This window comes from Phyllobates terribilis, unplaced genomic scaffold (genome assembly GCF_046119375.1).
Source record: "Phyllobates terribilis strain yellow unplaced genomic scaffold, ASM4611937v1 Scaffold_12__6_contigs__length_324123572, whole genome shotgun sequence".
In the NCBI taxonomy this organism is placed as follows: domain Eukaryota; kingdom Metazoa; phylum Chordata; class Amphibia; order Anura; family Dendrobatidae; genus Phyllobates; species Phyllobates terribilis.
The window spans coordinates 252197736-252214177 of NW_027362772.1; the positions used below are offsets into that span (position 1 = coordinate 252197736).

At 48.8% G+C, this 16442-nt stretch overlaps 1 protein-coding gene across 2 annotated transcripts in view; it reads left to right on the plus strand.

Moving 5' to 3' along the window:
- The window catches only part of LOC141172526 (uncharacterized), a 120180-nt gene extending 104371 nt beyond the window's left edge, over nt 1-15809 (plus strand). For both annotated transcript variants that reach the window (XM_073656837.1, XM_073656836.1), the window contains one exon: nt 15268-15809. Coding sequence is in view for 1 of the 2 variants with exons in the window: in XM_073656836.1 (XP_073512937.1) it covers nt 15268-15372 (105 nt within the window). In the remaining variant the exon portion in view is untranslated. The remainder of the gene's footprint in view (nt 1-15267) is intronic.
- The last annotated feature ends 633 nt before the right edge of the window (nt 15810-16442 follow it).

The following is a 16442-nucleotide window of genomic DNA, read 5'->3' on the forward strand; positions in this document are numbered from 1 at the left end:
TATACTGTATGGAGGACTATGTGGTGCCCATTATACTGTATGGAGGACAATGTGGGGCCCATTATTCTGTATGGAGGACTATGTGGGGCCCATTATACTGTATGGAGGACTATGTGGGGCCCATTATACTGTATGGAGGACTATGTGGGGCCCATTATTCTGCATGGAGGACTATGTGGGGCCCATTATACTGTATGGAGGACTATGTGCGGCCCATTATACTGTATGGAGGACTTTGTGCAGCCCATTATACTGTATGGAGGACTATGTGTGGCCCATTATACTGTATGGAGGACTATGTGCGGCCCATTATACTGTATGGAGGACTATGTGCGGCCCATTATTCTGCATGGAGGACTATGTGGGCCCATTATACTGCATGGAGGACTATGCAGGGCCATTATACTGTATGGAGGACTATGCGTGGCCATTATACTGTATGGAGGACTATGTGGGGCCATTATTCTGTATGGAGGACTATGTGGGGCCCATTATTCTGTATGGAGGACTATGTGGGGCCCATTATTCTGTATGGAGGACTATGTGGGGCCCATTATTCTGTATGGAGGACTATGTGGGGCCCATTATACTGTATGGAGGACTATGTGCGGCCCATTATACTGTATGGAGGACTATGTGCGGTCCATTATACTGTATGAAGGACTATGTGCGGCCCATTATACTGTATGGAGGACTATGTGCGGCCCATTATACTGTATGGAGGACTATGTGCGGCCCATTATACAGTATGGACTGTATGGAGGACTATGTGCGGCCCATTATTCTGTATGGAGGACTGTGGGCCCATTATTCTGTATGGAGGACTATGTGGGGCCCATTATACTGTATACAGGTTGGCCCGTAACTTTGTCCAAGTTTTCCATTTTGGCCCTCTGTGGGTTTAAGTTTGACATCCCTGGTGTAGGCAAACAACCTATTTACAAGGGGAATATTGTCAATTTATTTTAGAAGATATTAAGCCTCCCATACTCATTAGATAGCGGTCGGCCGAAGGATTGATCGGCGCACGGATATCTCTCCGACTCCTGCATAAAGAGGGAGCTCCTGTGCGACTCCTCTGACAGAGGGTAATCTCGCCATCAAACAGAAAGATCAGCTGTTCAGCAGGTTCCAAATGCTGGATCCTTCTCTCTCCCATCATCTGTTGTGGGGGAGGGGAGTTGGGAGATCCTCATACACATTAGACTATCGGTGTCAGGTACAGCTGACCTTAGACAAATTTTTATTGGGGCCATTAGGCTCAGTTCACACATTGCTTATTTGATGCTGAATTTCGGATTCAGACCGGCACTGAAATTCTACAACAAAGAGTTAAAATCTCGCATCTGGAAAATCCGCAGCATAAACAGTGCCAGCTAAATAATTTATTTATAATAATTTTATCCAAATAAACCATGCACTTATATTTTTCGTGTATAAATCACATGTTGTTTGTATTTGCATGATATAGGGGCAGAGACCCTGATTTTAGCGATATGTCACGTACTGGGCGGCTTGCTGCAGTTTAGATAAAATCCATGTTTTCTCTTCTGCAGATCTAGTAGTTCTCTAAATGCTGAGCTCTGTTCTCTAAATGCTGATCTCTGTATAACCCCTCCCACACCACTGATTGGCCGCTTTCTGTGTATACTGTGCATAGGCAGAAAGCTACCAATCAGTGATGAGGGCAGGGCTATACAGAACTCATGAACATGGAGGACGACATGGCAGTAGGTTTACTAGTCCTCTTCTGCTGATAAAACAGGAATTTTATCAAAACTGTAGCAAGCCGCCTAGTAAATAACACATCGCTGGAATCAGGCTCTCTGTCTCTACATTATACTGCTCTCAAATTAGGTGTCAAAAACCTTCTGACAGATTTTCTTTAAACTCGCAGCATGTCAATGCTTGCTGTCGATTTTCATCCTTTTTCAATGCGTCTGAACCAAAATCCTCATGCAACAAATTTGATGTGAAAAATCCGCACTGTGTGCATTTACCCTTAGAGCACAAAGCGGTAAGAGATTATTTTTTACTATTTAAGGTGGAGCCCTAGTACTTACTGAAACAGACTTGTGGGAAGTGAGATATCTACATCAATAGCTAGATAATAGAAGAGCGTCCCTAGTGGATAACAACTGGCATTGCATCAACATAATTTTCTCAAATGTACCCACTAGTTCCAAAACTGCAGTGAAGTATCAGTGTAAAGAGCGGCAAGTCAGGAAAGTTCTCCTTATAAATAATGTGTGTGCCGCTCTCATTAGTGCAGACACGGACAATGAAAGCTTTGTTCTCCTAATACCCTCATTGAATTCAGTATGATCTTCCCAGAGAAAAGCAAAAACCCCCATCTAGTTCCTTTCCAAAACCACTTACAGCTAATAGGGAGGGATTTGATTAAGGATTTTGCCAGGAAACGTTTACTGAGCCAAGTTACCTTCACGCATCCAAGCCCAGGAAGATTAGGGCTCGGCGCTGATACTGTGCTGCGGAGGAAACAGCTGCGCGGACCAGAATTTCTGGAAGGGTTTAATACAACAGTTGTTCCGGAGAAGATACATCGGCTTCTAAATTTTAACCATATGGTCTCAGATCCTATTTTTTTTTGTGTGTGTGTAATTCATTTCTTTAATGCCGTTGTTGAGGGACGTTTACATCAGGCTTGTGATGTGCCGAATATTGGGCTGAGCTTCCAATTAGTCCGCCGCTATGGGACTGCTCCTTACATTGCTAACAGTTTCTGAGTCTCATTATTCACATTCTGGAAAGACATCACACATCGCAGCTCTTAAGACAAGCTGACCGTCTAATCCATATTGGGGCCTCCTGATGGCCGTTGTCTGTGGAGATGAGGATTGGGCATCTGGTTTGAGCTGCCTGATCCCTTTGTTCTTGTGGAAGATAAGCCACTGCCTGCGGTGTTTGGCTGTGATTTTTCTTTCTCTTTTTGAAAATGCAAAAATCCCAAAAAGTCACAACTTCCGTAATGCTCATCTTTATTTAACAAGTGAAATACATCAGACGCGTTTCAGACGTCAAGCTTGGGATGAACTGAAACGTGTCTGATGTATTTAACTTGTTAAAGATGGGCATTACAGGATACGTTTCAGATCATCCCAAGCTTTCAAGCTTGATGAATGGTTGGGATGGGCTGAAATGCTTCTGCGGTATTTCACTCATTAAATAAGGATGAGCATTAACGAAGTTGGGACTTTTTTTGATTTTTCTACTAATGGGACTTCCACATGCACCACCTGGAGTGGATTGCCGATCGTTTTGATTTATCCTGAGAATGCATGCTCAAGCCAGCCGAAAATGCATGCATAAGGTGGGGGAGGGTGTCCCCCCGACGCGTGTCTTCTGTCAGTGATTGACAGTTTTCTTTCAGTGACCTGCTTTTATTTCAAGCGCTGTCATTCCCCTGTCAAGCACAGAAATCTCCTGATGAGGAACACTTGTCTGGTGCGATGTACATAGTTTGCAGATTGCTCCACTGGAGCAAGCAAACAGTCTTCTTCACTTCTGCTGCTCGCTTCTATGACTGCTACCCCTGCACCCACTCTGCTTAAGCCCCTATACTATAGTGACCAAATAAAGTAATTATATTGCTATATAGTATATAAATACTGTATATATTTATTAGATTTTAATGATCATACTCCTCATGGGCCAGGACATCTGTGGTACCGCCTCCGCGGAGCCTCCAGTTGCATGGGGGATCTCTATGAAGCCACATCTATTTTTAAAGCAGCTCTGTCACTTACATATTTTTCCCTAGGCTATAGCAGCATATTACAGGGACAGGTTCACTCTCCTATTAGTCTAAATGCTTACAGAGGGCAGCATATTTTTGGGACTGGTGGTGTTAGTAAGCCTTTTTATTGACGAGCCTTTTGATATCACATTGTCTTTTTTTTTTTCTCCCATTCATATTATATTGTGTTTGTCCTCAAGGACATTTTCCTCTAAACTCATTTTCCTCTAATTACGCGTTCGGATAATTGAAGAGAGCGCAGCAGTAAAATTGTTGAACCTCGCTCCCATCCTGCGAGGGGTGCAGATCTGTCAGAACTCATTTTCTTCTCTTATATTGGATGTGGTGAGGTTACATTTTGACTCCTTTTTAAAGATGAAGCCTCAATTTTATAAGCCTATAAAACGCTGCTTTTACCGATTCCCATCATCGCAGGCGTCTATTTTCTCACTGTACGTCTAAATATACTTTTGGCAGAATCGGACCGCACGGATTGTGAGTATTATATTTATGGGTGGATGGGGAATGTGATTAAAATTCCACTTTGTGGCTCTCTTTGCTACAGAGGGAACAATAGAGCCATTTATTTATTGAGGCATGTCAAATTGTCAGCGTGGCCCACTCCTGGCTGTGCCGCCATCCTGTTAAGTAATTGTAACTCAACAATGCTGCAAATGGCCAATCCTAAATATGTTATTATGTGCGTAAGCAACCCAAGCAATTTTCTGTCACCAAGTCATTTATTCTGTTTAGATTGTGACAAAACAGTATTTTTTTTAGCAATTTTTAAAGCTAGAATAGTATCTCACAATTGGCAGGATTTTATCATTTACAACAGAAGCTTAAAGTAAAATAAATAAATAAAAATAAATAAATCTATGCTTTTTATCATCCTATCATTTTAGATATTGATTATTTTTATATATATCTTGGAAGTGGTTGAGGCTTAGGTTTTATAATACAAAGCTTCAAATTCCCGGTATAGATTTTTGTCTGTCTGCAGCCACCACTAGAGGGAGCTAACTGCAACACAGTATACAGTACTCCTGGGCTCCCTCTAGAGGTGACTGAATGCACCCAAAACTTTAGCATTTGAATCTTTATGCATGAGACCTGGAGCTTTTGTATTTGTCATCAGATTTCACAATGCAAATAGAATATGATAATAAAGGAAATCTGTTAAACCGACATGCAGGAAAGTTTGAAATACAATAGCAAGTTAGATAAAATGATCCCTTAATATCTGCGATCCGATGCCTTATTCCAGAGAAATCCAAGTTTTTCTTAATATGTAAATGAGCTGTTAAGAGCTATGATCCAGAAATAGATCTCCATGAGACTCCGCCTCCAGAGCTTATTTTAAATAAAAAGGGGCGTTACCAGTGTGAGACATGCAATGACTGACCGTCTGCTCTCCTGATCTACCTGATCTACATGTTGTTACGGATCCGGGTGGTGGAACCTCTGTGCTGCGGTGCAAGGAGGGACCAGAGGGGCGTAACTAGGTATCAACTCGGACCGACCAAGGTCGTACGGTGGCTCAATCGACTCCATGACCAGCGAGGGACCGAGCAGAGGGACCAGGTGCTACTCTGGGGACCGACTTTGTATGAGAGCAGGTGACTCCCACGGGTCAGAAGGCAGGGACTGACCGGTACAGCAGATGAGCAAGGCAGGCAGGCTGACGGGTGATCCGGGCTGACGGACTGGCAGGTAACAGGCAGGAGCCTCTAGGTAGGCTGGCTGGCAGGCAACAGGCAGGAGCCTCTAGGTAGGCTGGCTAACAGGCAGGAGCCTCTAGGTAGGCTGGCTGGCAGGCAACAGGCAGGAGCCTCCAGGTAGGCTGGCTGGCAGGCAACAGGCTGGAGCCTCCAGGTAGGCTGGCTGGCAGGCAACAGGCAGGAGCCTCCAGGTAGGCTGGCTGGCAGACAACAGGCTGGAGCCTCCAGGTAGGCTGGCTGGCAGGCAACAGGCAGGAGCCTCCAGGTAGGCTGGCTGGCAGGTAACAGGCAGGAGCCTCCAGGTAGGCGGGCTGGCAGGTAACAGGCAGGAGCCTCCAGGTAGGCTGGCTGGCAGGTAACAGGCAGGAGCCTCCAGGTAGGCTGGCTGGCAGGTAACAGGCAGGAGCCTCCAGGTAGGCTGGCTGGCAGGTAACAGGCAGGAGCCTCCAGGTAGGCTGGCTGGCAGGTAACAGGCAGGTGCTTTCAGGTAAGCAGGCGGGCAGAGCCCATAGACAGACTGGCTTGCTGGAGAGTAGACAAGCAGGCAGGCAGAGCCCATAGACAGACTGGCGGGCTGGAGAGTAGACAAGCAGGCGGGCAGAGCCCATAGACAGACTGGCGGGCTGGAGAGTGGACAAGCAGGCGGGCAGAGCCCATAGACAGGCTGTCGGGCTGGAGAGTAGACAAGCAGGCGGGCAGAGCCCATAGACAGGCTGTCGGGCTGGAGAGTAGACAAGCAGGCGGGCAGAGCCCATAGACAGACTGGCGGGCTGGAGAGTAGACAAGCAGGCGTGCAGAGCCCATAGACAGGCTGTCGGGCTGGAGAGTAGACAAGCAGGCGGGCAGAGCCCATAGACAGACTGGCGGGCTGGAGACTAGGCGGGCTGGAGACTAGACAGGCTGTCGGGCTGGAGAGTAGACAAGCAGGCAGGCTGGAGAGTAGACAAGCAGGCGGGCAGTGCCCATAGACCAGCTGGCGGGCTCAACTTGTAGTCCGGCTGGCAGGCTCAACTTGTAGTCCGGCTGGCGGGCTCGACTTGTAGTCCGGCTGGCGGGCTCGACTTGTAGTCCGGCTCGCGGGCTCGACTTGTAGTCCGGCTGGCGGGCTCGACTTGTAGTCCGGCTGGCGGGCTCGACTTGTAGTCCGGCTGGCGGGCTCGACTGGTAGTCCGGCTGGCGGGCTCGACTGGTAGTCAGGCTAGCAGCGGGACCTGAGGGCTGAAGCAGAGTATCTCACACAAAGCTACAACCTTGCACGGGCACCTCCATATTGGAGGAGGTGCCTTTTATAGGGGAAGTCTTCCGGCCATTGGCCGGGGACTTTTTAGGACGACGCGCGCGGCCCCTTTAAGAGGGCGGGAGCGCGCGCCCTAAGCACAGGGCCAGGGAAGCTGCGTGCACCAGCAGCAGCTGCAGGGAGGCCAGAAGACCCCGGAGCAGGACTGTGGCGGTAAGGGGGACGGCGTCTCTCTTTTTTAAGGAGAAGCGGGGCGTGGATGTTCTCCCTGGGTTCCCAAGTTCTCTCCTCTGGGCCAAACCCCTTCCAATCCACCAGAAAAAAGGTTTGTCCTCTTACCCTCTTGGTGGCCAGAATGTTCTCTACCTCATAGACGTCCTCAGCAGAGACCGGCGCTGGGGAGGTACCTGTATTGTCGGAAACAGAATTAAGCACAACTGGTTTGAGGAGAGATACGTGGAAGGAGTTGGGAATCCGTAAGGTGGCCGGGAGTTTTAACTTGTAGGATACTGGGTTGATTTGCTTGAGGACTTCAAATGGCCCAATGAACCGTGGACCCAACTTATAGGAGGGTATTTTGAGACTAACATGTTTGGAGGAGTGCCAAACCTTGTCTCCCGGACGGAATTGAGGTGGATCCAGACGTCTCTTATCAGCATGCTTCTTCATCCGCTCGGAGGATTGAAGAAGTGCGGATCTAGTGTCCTCCCAAATAGTGGAAAATTCGCTGACCAGAGACTCCGCGGCCGGGTTGTCCACAGAAGCGGAAACGGGAAACGGAATCTGGGGATGTTGACCGTAGACCACAAAGAACGGGGACTTGGAAGAAGATTCGCTCTCATGGTTGTTGTAGGAGAACTCGGCCCAAGGTAGGAGCTCCACCCAATCAGTATGGTGAGCGTTGACAAAGTGCCGGAGGTAGCTGGTAAGGATCTGGTTGATACGCTCCACTTGGCCATTGGACTGCGGATGGTAAGCGGAGGAGAAATCCAGGGTGACATCCAGCAGCTTACACGTAGCTCTCCAGAAGCGCGAAGTGAACTGGACCCCTCGATCAGACACAATGTGGAGGGGTAGGCCGTGGAGACGAAAGATATGATGGATGAAGTCCTTAGCCAGCACAGATGCATTCGGGAGACCAGGCAGAGGAATGAAGTGGGCCATTTTAGAGAAGCGGTCAGCAACCACCCAAATGATTGGACAACCGGCAGAAACAGGGAGATCCATAATAGAGTCCTTAGCAATGTGTTGCCACGGGGCAGCAGGTACGGGGAGAGGCTGGAGACGGCCGGCAGGAAGATGTCTGGGAACCTTGTTGTGGGCACAGGACGAACAGGCCGTGACGAATTTTACCACATCCTGGCGCAGGGTAGGCCACCAGTAATGCCGGGTAATGAGCAGGAAGGTGTTCTTCTGGCCAGCATGGCCGGCTAGTTTAGATGAATGACCCCAGTGAAGAACCTTCTTACGATCCGGAACCGCTACAAATGTCTTACCGGGTGGGAGACGAGACAGATCCAAGGGTGCCACATTCATCACTTTAGGGGAATTGATGATATGCATAGGCTCCTCCTCTTGATCGGAAGACAGGAAGGATCGGGACAAGGCGTCAGCTTTAACGTTCTTGCCCGCGGGCGGTAATGTAGGGTAAAGTTAAAGCGGGCGAAGAACAAAGACCACCGGGCTTGACGCGGATTGAGTCTTTGGGCGTTCTGAAGATAAGTCAAGTTTTTGTGGTCAGTATAGATGACCACCAGGTGCAGAGTCCCCTCGAGAAGGAAACGCCACTCCTCCAGCGCCAATTTGATGGCTAGCAGTTCTCGGTCCCCTATGGAGTAGTTGCGCTCAGACGAGTAGAAGAGCTTGGAGAAGAAGCCGCAGGTTACCATTCTCCCGGATGGAGATTTCTGGGTGAGCACCGCTCCGGCTCCAGAAGAGGAAGCATCAACCTCCAGAAAGAATTGTTTGTTGTTATCCGGACGGTGCAGCACAGGGGCAGAAGAAAAGGCTTGTTTTAAAGAGAGGAAGGCCTCCTCCGCTTCGGATGGCCATTCCTTAGGATTTGCTCCCTTTCGGGTGAGCGCAGAGATGGAAGCAGTCCGGGAAGAGAAATGTGGGATGAAGAGACGGTAATAGTTGGCGAAGCCCAGGAATCGCTGAATCGCCTTCAACCCTTCCGGACGGCGCCACTTTAAGACGGCAGAGACATTCTCGGGGTCCATCCGTAGACCTGTCTTAGAGATAATATAGCCCAGGAACGGAAGGGAGGACTGCTCGAAGAGGCATTTCTCAAATTTTGCATATAGGTGATTCTGCCTGAGCCTAAGCAGGACCTGACGAACATCCCTCCGATGTGAGGGAAGATCCGGAGAGAAGACCAAGATGTCGTCCAGGTACACCACCACGCAAGAATATAAGAGGTCACGGAAGATGTCATTAACTAATTCTTGGAAGATGGCGGGAGCATTACAGAGACCGAAGGGCATCACATGGTATTCATAGTGACCGTCCCGGGTATTAAATGTCGTCTTCCACTCGTCTCCTTGGCGGATCCGGACCAGGTTATACACCCCACGAAGATCGAGCTTGGTGAAGATCTTCGCACCTTTAAGGCGGTCGAACAGCTCAGAGATGAGCGGCAGGGGGTATTTGTTTTTGACAGAGATTTGGTTGAGTCCTCTATAATCGATACATGGACGTAGTGAACTGTCTTTCTTTTTAACGAAGAAGAATACGGCTCCAGCCGGGGAGGAAGATTTCCGGATGAATCCCCTAGCCAGATTTTCTTCGATGTACTCCGACATGGCCTGGGTTTCGGCCAACGACAACGGGTAGATACGCCCACTGGGTGGAGTGGCACCGGGTATCAGGTCGATAGGGCAATCATATGGCCTATGGGGTGGAAGAGTCTCTGCCTCCTTCTTGTCGAAGACATCAGCATAGGACCAGTAGGGTGCCGGTAGACCGGGTAAATTGGTCGGAGAAGATGGGGGTCGAGCCGGGCGAACCGGAACCAGGCAGGTCTCATGGCAATCCTGCCCCCAACGGAGCACCTCACCGGATTGCCAATTCAGAATGGGTTCATGTTTCTGTAGCCAGGGTAGACCTAGCAAAAGGGGGTGAGAGAGTCCGGAAAGCACATGGAAGGAAATCCTCTCTGAGTGCAGCATTCCCACCTGCAGGGTTACGGGCTCTGTGACGAGCAAGATGGTCACCGGAAGGAGTCTTCCATCCACGGAAGCGACTGCCAATGGTTCGGCCAGAGGTTTGGTAGGAATCTGATACTTCTCTACAAGGGACTGGGATATGAGATTCCCAGCGGCTCCGGAATCCAGATGTGCGGTTTCAAAGAAGCGGTTCTCTCCACAGGAAATAGAGACGGATAAAGTCAAGAACGGAGAGGATTTACTTTTGCCTAGGACGACCTCTCCGAGCGGTCCTAGACACTGGAGTTTCCCAGCTTCACCGGGCAGGAACGAATCAGGTGCTCCTTACTGCCACAGTAGAAACAGCTCCCCTCGGCTCGGCGTGACTCTTGGCGAGATTTGACCATCTTGGTCTGGTCGATCTGCATAGGTTCGGGCGAGCGTGCCCGGGGAGATGCAGGTTGGGAAGCGGGTCTCTGGAAAGCAGGAGCAAGACGAGGAAATCTTCTCGGGTAGTCTCCTTAGCACGTTCTAGGAAACGGAGGTCAATCCGGGTTGCAAGTGACACCAGGTCATCCAGGGTGGTAGGAACATCCCGGTCGGCTAACTCGTCCTTAATCCGACCGGAAAGGCCCTCCCAGAAGGTGGACACCAGGGCCTTGTTGTCCCAGGCAAGCTCAGAAGCGAGGGTACGGAACCGTATGGCATACTGGGCCACAGTGAGACTCCCTTGGCGGAGACGGAGCAATGAGGAGGCAGTAGAGGTCCTTCGTCCGGGTTCATCGAAGTCCTTCCGGAAGGCAGTGAGGAAAGCCGGAAGATCGGACACCAGGGAATCTCCTCTTTCCCATAGAGGGTTAAGCCATGCCAAATCTTCCCCAGTGAGGTGAGACATGATGAACGCCACCTTGGCCAGGTAGGAGGGAAACTGATGTGGCAGAAGTTCAAAGTGCAGCATGCACTGGTTCAGAAAGCCCCGACATAGGACGGGGTCACCTCCAAAACGAGGAAGCGCAGAAAGCCAGGGTCCTAGGCTGGATGCCGTGGTATGGGTAGGTAGAGGCGCTGCCGGAGCGGGTGTCGCTCGACTTGGGGCGGACACAGGTGGTACAGACAGCATGTCCAGGCGAGTGTTGACAGACCGCAGGTAGGTCAGTATGGTTTCCTGTTGGGATCTCTGACGAGAAACCTCCTGGTACAGGTCAGCAAGCGAAGGGGCCTGGGGGCCACCGGGTTCCATGGCCCGTGAAAACTGTTACGGATCCGGGTGGTGGAACCTCTGTGCTGCGGTGCAAGGAGGGACCAGAGGGGCTTAACTAGGTATCAACTCGGACCGACCAAGGCCGTACGGCGGCTTAATCAACTCCGTGACCAGGGAGGGACCGAGCAGAGGGACCAGGTGCTACTCTGGGGACCGACCTTGTATGAGAGCAGGTGACTCCCACGGGTCAGAAGGCAGGGACTGACCGGTACAGCAGATGAGCACGGCAGGCAGGCTGACGGGTGATCCTTGTAGACGGACTGGCAGGCACGGCAGGTAACAGGCAGGAGCCTCCAGGTAGGCTGGCTGGTAGGCACGGCAGGTAACAGGCAGGTGCTTCTAGGTAAGCGGGCTGGCAGGCACGGCAGGTAACAGGCAGGAGCCTCCAGGTAGGCTGGCTGGCAGGCACAGCAGGTAACAGGCAGGAGCCTCCAGGTAGGCTGGCTGGCAGGCACGGCAGGTAACAGGCAGGAGCCTCCAGGTAGGCTGGCTGGCTGGCACGGCAGGTAACAGGCAGGTGCTTTCAGGTAAGCAGGCGGGCAGAGCCCATAGACAGACTGGCGGACAGGCAGTATGCAGACTTTCGGGCTGGAGAGTAGACAAGCAGACAGACTGGACTAGCAGTCCGGATGGCGGACTGGACTTGTAGTCTGGCTGGCGGGCAGGACTTGTAGTCTGGCTGGCGGGCTGGACTGGTAGTCAGGCTAGCAGCGGGATCTGAGGGCTGAAGCAGAGTATCTCACACAAAGCTACAACCTTGAACGGGCACCTCCATATTGGAGGAGGTGCCTTTTATAGGGGAAGTCCTCCGGCCATTGGCTGGGGACTTTTTAGGACGGCGCGCGCGGTCCCTTTAAGAGGGCGGGAGCGCGCGCCCTAAGCACAGGGCCAGGGAAGCTGCGTGCAGCAGCTGCAGGGAGGCCAGAAGACGCAGGAGCAAGACCGTGGCGGTAAGGGGGACGGCGTCTCTGCCGGGCAGGTGGCAGAGACGCCGATGCTACACATGTCTCATACTGATAACGCCTTGTTTAATTTAATATAAACTCTGGGCGCAGATTCTCGGTGAGATCTATGTCCGGCCCATAGATCTTAACAGCTCATTTACATATTATGAAAAATGTGGATTTCTCAGGAATAAAACATCGAATCACAGATATCGAGGTATAATTTTATTCAGCTTCCCATGACCTACATGCCCATATAGACAGCTTAGGAGGGTTGATGCCATTTAAATAGATCTTTTAGACCTGATGACCTGGTGTAAAAAATCACGTCCGTAAAATGTGAAAATTTTCAAAAAAGTATTATTGATCCATTCTAACATGGATTTTCAAAGTAATTTTCCAGCCTCATCAGGTCTAAGTGATCTATTTTTAATATATGCAGACTGTATTGGTATGAGAGACATCTGGAGCTTTGTGTCTGTCATCAGATTTCATGATGCAAATTGCATACAATATTAAATAGATCTTTTAGACCTGATAACTTGGTGAACTTAAAGAAATATGTCAGCAGTTTTTTGCTACCTCATCTGAGAGTAGCCTGATGTTGGCAAAGAGAAGCTGAACCCAACGAGGTATGACTTAGATTATTGGGTGCAGTCGTTCTGATACAATCAGTTTTTAGATTTAAGGCCCCGTCACACTAAGCGATGCAGCAGCGATCCCGACAACGATACGACCTGTCAGGGATCGTTGCTGCATCGCTAATACATCGCTGGTGAGCTGTCAAACAGGCAGGCTCACCAGCGATCAGGGGAGCAGCGATATCGTGGAAAGAATCGTTCCACGATGTCCTGCTCCAGTTACCAGCCTGCTGCAAGCAGGAGCAGGCTGGTAACTATGGTAAACATCGGGTTACTAAGTGCGCGTGTGCCCCTAGTAACCCGCTGTTTACCATGGATACCACTCTGCTACGGTGCGCGGGAGCCTCCGAGCACCGTAGCAGAGTGGTATCCATGGTAAACAGCGGGTTACTAAGTGCGCGCGTGCCCCTAGTAACCCGATGTTTACCATAGTTACCAGCCAGATCGTTGGTCCCGCTGGTCACACACAGCGAGGTGTGCTGGCCAGCGGGAGGCCAACGACCAAAAAATGGTCCAGGACACTTTGCAGCGATCAGCGACCTCCCAGCAGGGGCCTGATCGTTGCAAAGTGTCACACACAGCGACATCGCTGGTGAGGTCGCTGGTGAGTCACCAAAACCGTGACTCAGCAGCGATATCGCTAGCGATATCGCTATGTGAGACGGGGGCTTTAGCAATGAAGCGAAGCTGTAAAGCTTCCCCCGCCCTCAACAGGCTCTGTATATACAATGTCCATAGACAATGAGAGACCTATCACAGGAGGGGGCCTTACCAGACCAGGAGGCAGCTGCTGAGTCACAGCAATGATAAGCTCCTGGTGCTAAAACAATCATTGCACTCAAACAAAACCATGGAGCTTGATAAGAGAGGCATGACTGAAATCTGTGTTTTAACCCCTACAGCATGCTGTCTTCAGCTTACATAGCAAAAACCTGCTGACAGATTCACTTTAAGGAGAACCTGTCACATGCTCCAAAAATTGAGTTAAATACCTTGCAAAAATTAGTGATTCCAATATTTGTTTTTATTTGCGCTGCATCCCTTTATTACAGAAATGTTTACATTTGTTGCCTTTGACAGTATGCCTTTGGCAGTATGTGAAATCTCTGGTTTGCAGAGCAATTGGCTGTTTTTTCAAAGACATTTCTGGGGGGCGTGTGCTTTCACTCCTCCCTCCCATAAGCTGCCAATCACAGCTCAGCTGAGACTAAGACTGCTAGACTTATAGATCAGCTGTTGAGCTCTGATTGGCAGCGTCTTGGAGGGAGGGGTGAAAGCGCATGCCCCAACCCAAGAAGACTGTGAAGATATGCCCAGTTGGACTACAAAGCAGAGATTTCACACCCTGCTCTCCTAAATCAACAAATGTAAATATCTCTGCAATGGAGCAAAGCAGCACAAAGCGGAAAAGAGCTTCAGAATCAGCGGACCCCAAGGATCTTTCCAATGTATTTAACTTAATTTTTGGGAGCAAGTGACAGGTGCTCTTTAAAAAATCCAATCCATAAATAATTTTGATATCTGGTGAGAAATTTTTCAAAACAGGATTATAGAGCCATTCTAACATGAATTTTGAAAATAACTATTTCAGCCTCAACAAGTCTAAGTGATCTATTTAATAATGTATGACGTCTGTGCTGTCAAATCTGGTGACTTATCCTCTTTGAGTTGCGATCTTCTAAGTTTAGACGTTAGCTATTTTTCAAGGAACCCTAGGTGATAACCAACATGATTACCCTTATTGCTCCCATAGGCCTTGTCACTCATATCTGCCTATCTTGTGTTAAGGAGGTGGGCGATGTGGGATTGCATAATCAGACATGTCTATCATTCAGGATTTTGGAACGGTTGGGTGACATCTAATGGGAGAGCCATAACACTGGCCGTGGTGGCATTTGTAATGCTTTCACAGGTACTGGCTGAATAGTGATCAAAATTGTAAGAACTGGGGGTAGGGGGTGACCTTCCCCTCTAGGCCTTACTTTTATAAACTATTGCTCAAAATTAAAAATAAATACTATTAGTATTGTTGGAATAAATATGATAAAGCAAATTACACAATAATTACCTTTTTTCCTCTGTCCTGATCATCCGCTATAATTTATCTACGCTATTGTTAATACTAGGTGGTTTTTCCATTTCTTATTGGGGTCTGTTCCTCTAAGCAGCCACCTTCGGACCTGTGGGACCTCCTCCGATGGTCAGAATGGAGCACTTTTATCCTCTTCAAAATGGTGCTCAATTCACTTTCTTTTTATCAGCAGTCCCATAGAGAATGAATTACGCACGGGTCACCAATAACTGGGATAAAAGTGCCCCTTTATGATGATTGGTTGGGATCTCCCAGTGGTTTGTGCCCCCATCTAGAAGTTATCTCCTATCCACTGATTACGGGATAACTTCTTCCAACTGGAAATCCCTTTAAAGGACGGAGACCTCCTGTACGGTGGAGGGCTCCAGAGTTGGGGCCTCCACCTATCTGACATTTATGACCTATCTTGTGTTTTTTCATATTGCCATTTTTATCTAATCTATGGACTTTTTATTTTTTATTTGGTAGGAAGAACGTGTCGGTGAACCAGACAATGCAGATGATCTGGAACTAGCAAGAGATGAAGGAGCAGATCCTCTAGATGCCAAAAACAGAAGAGATGGATATTACTGACTAGAATAAGCGCCCTGACTCAAACCTTACAGAAGGAAAGGCACAAGGGCCAGAATAAGCGGCCCATATGACGTCAGTTTGATGCTGTGATGACTTTGGTTCTCCAACAGAAAATTGGCCTTGACTGTAAATATTAGAAGCACTGGTGGCCCCGACATTTCCATGAAATATGCCTTTCTCTATTTTGTGACTGTAAATGAAGAATATACATATTTTTTAATACTTATGTGCAGATCTTACCGTGGTCTTCGTCTCCCACGACTTTTCTAAGGGTTTGGAACCAAGATGACTGTGGTGTACGACTCCGATCCGGACTCTGTGGACATATTGTGGTTGGAAAACAAGATGAAGAATGTGATGGTGTCAAATAATCTACAAAGCTTTTTTTTAAATGATCATTATATTACCAACTAAAGCCATTAAGGTTTCCTCACTTCTCCGTTTGTGATGTGTGTGTGATTTACACAGGAAGTCCAGCATTTAGGAAACCATAACCGAGGCTTTCCCACTGATTAATTGTTAGGGAATGGCTTATTCTTCCCTTTTTATATATATAAATTACATTATAGGAGGCTGAGTGCTGAGCTTTTGCTTAGGGCAACATGTCTGCTCCATTCCATACTCAGAAGACATTGTCCAGACCATGCAGCACTGAATTGGACCAAAGCAAAACCCTTCCATTTGCACACGACAGAAATAGCGGGTTCAAATTTATAGCAAAATTTACACATATTGGGGGAGGGAAAAGCTTGTTTAAATGTACAGATTTGCTGTGGGTTTGGTAAACTTTCTTTATATAGTCCATCAATGATTGTACATTCTGAAGTCATGTGTGTGTGTGTGTCACGCACAGTGTAGGAAAGACTAAGTGCAACACAAAGGGAAGAGGAGAAGGGAGCCCAGACACTAGGGAAAGGGGGAGTGGAGACCTCCTAGGCTGATCTGATATCACCCTGTCTCCCCTATCATCCCTATATTGGTTCCTCACCAATCGCCACACAGGAACCTAAACCCTGTATTTCCCTGGAGCTTTGCCCTGGATAGGGAAGGGGGAGTGAGCACTAGTCAGT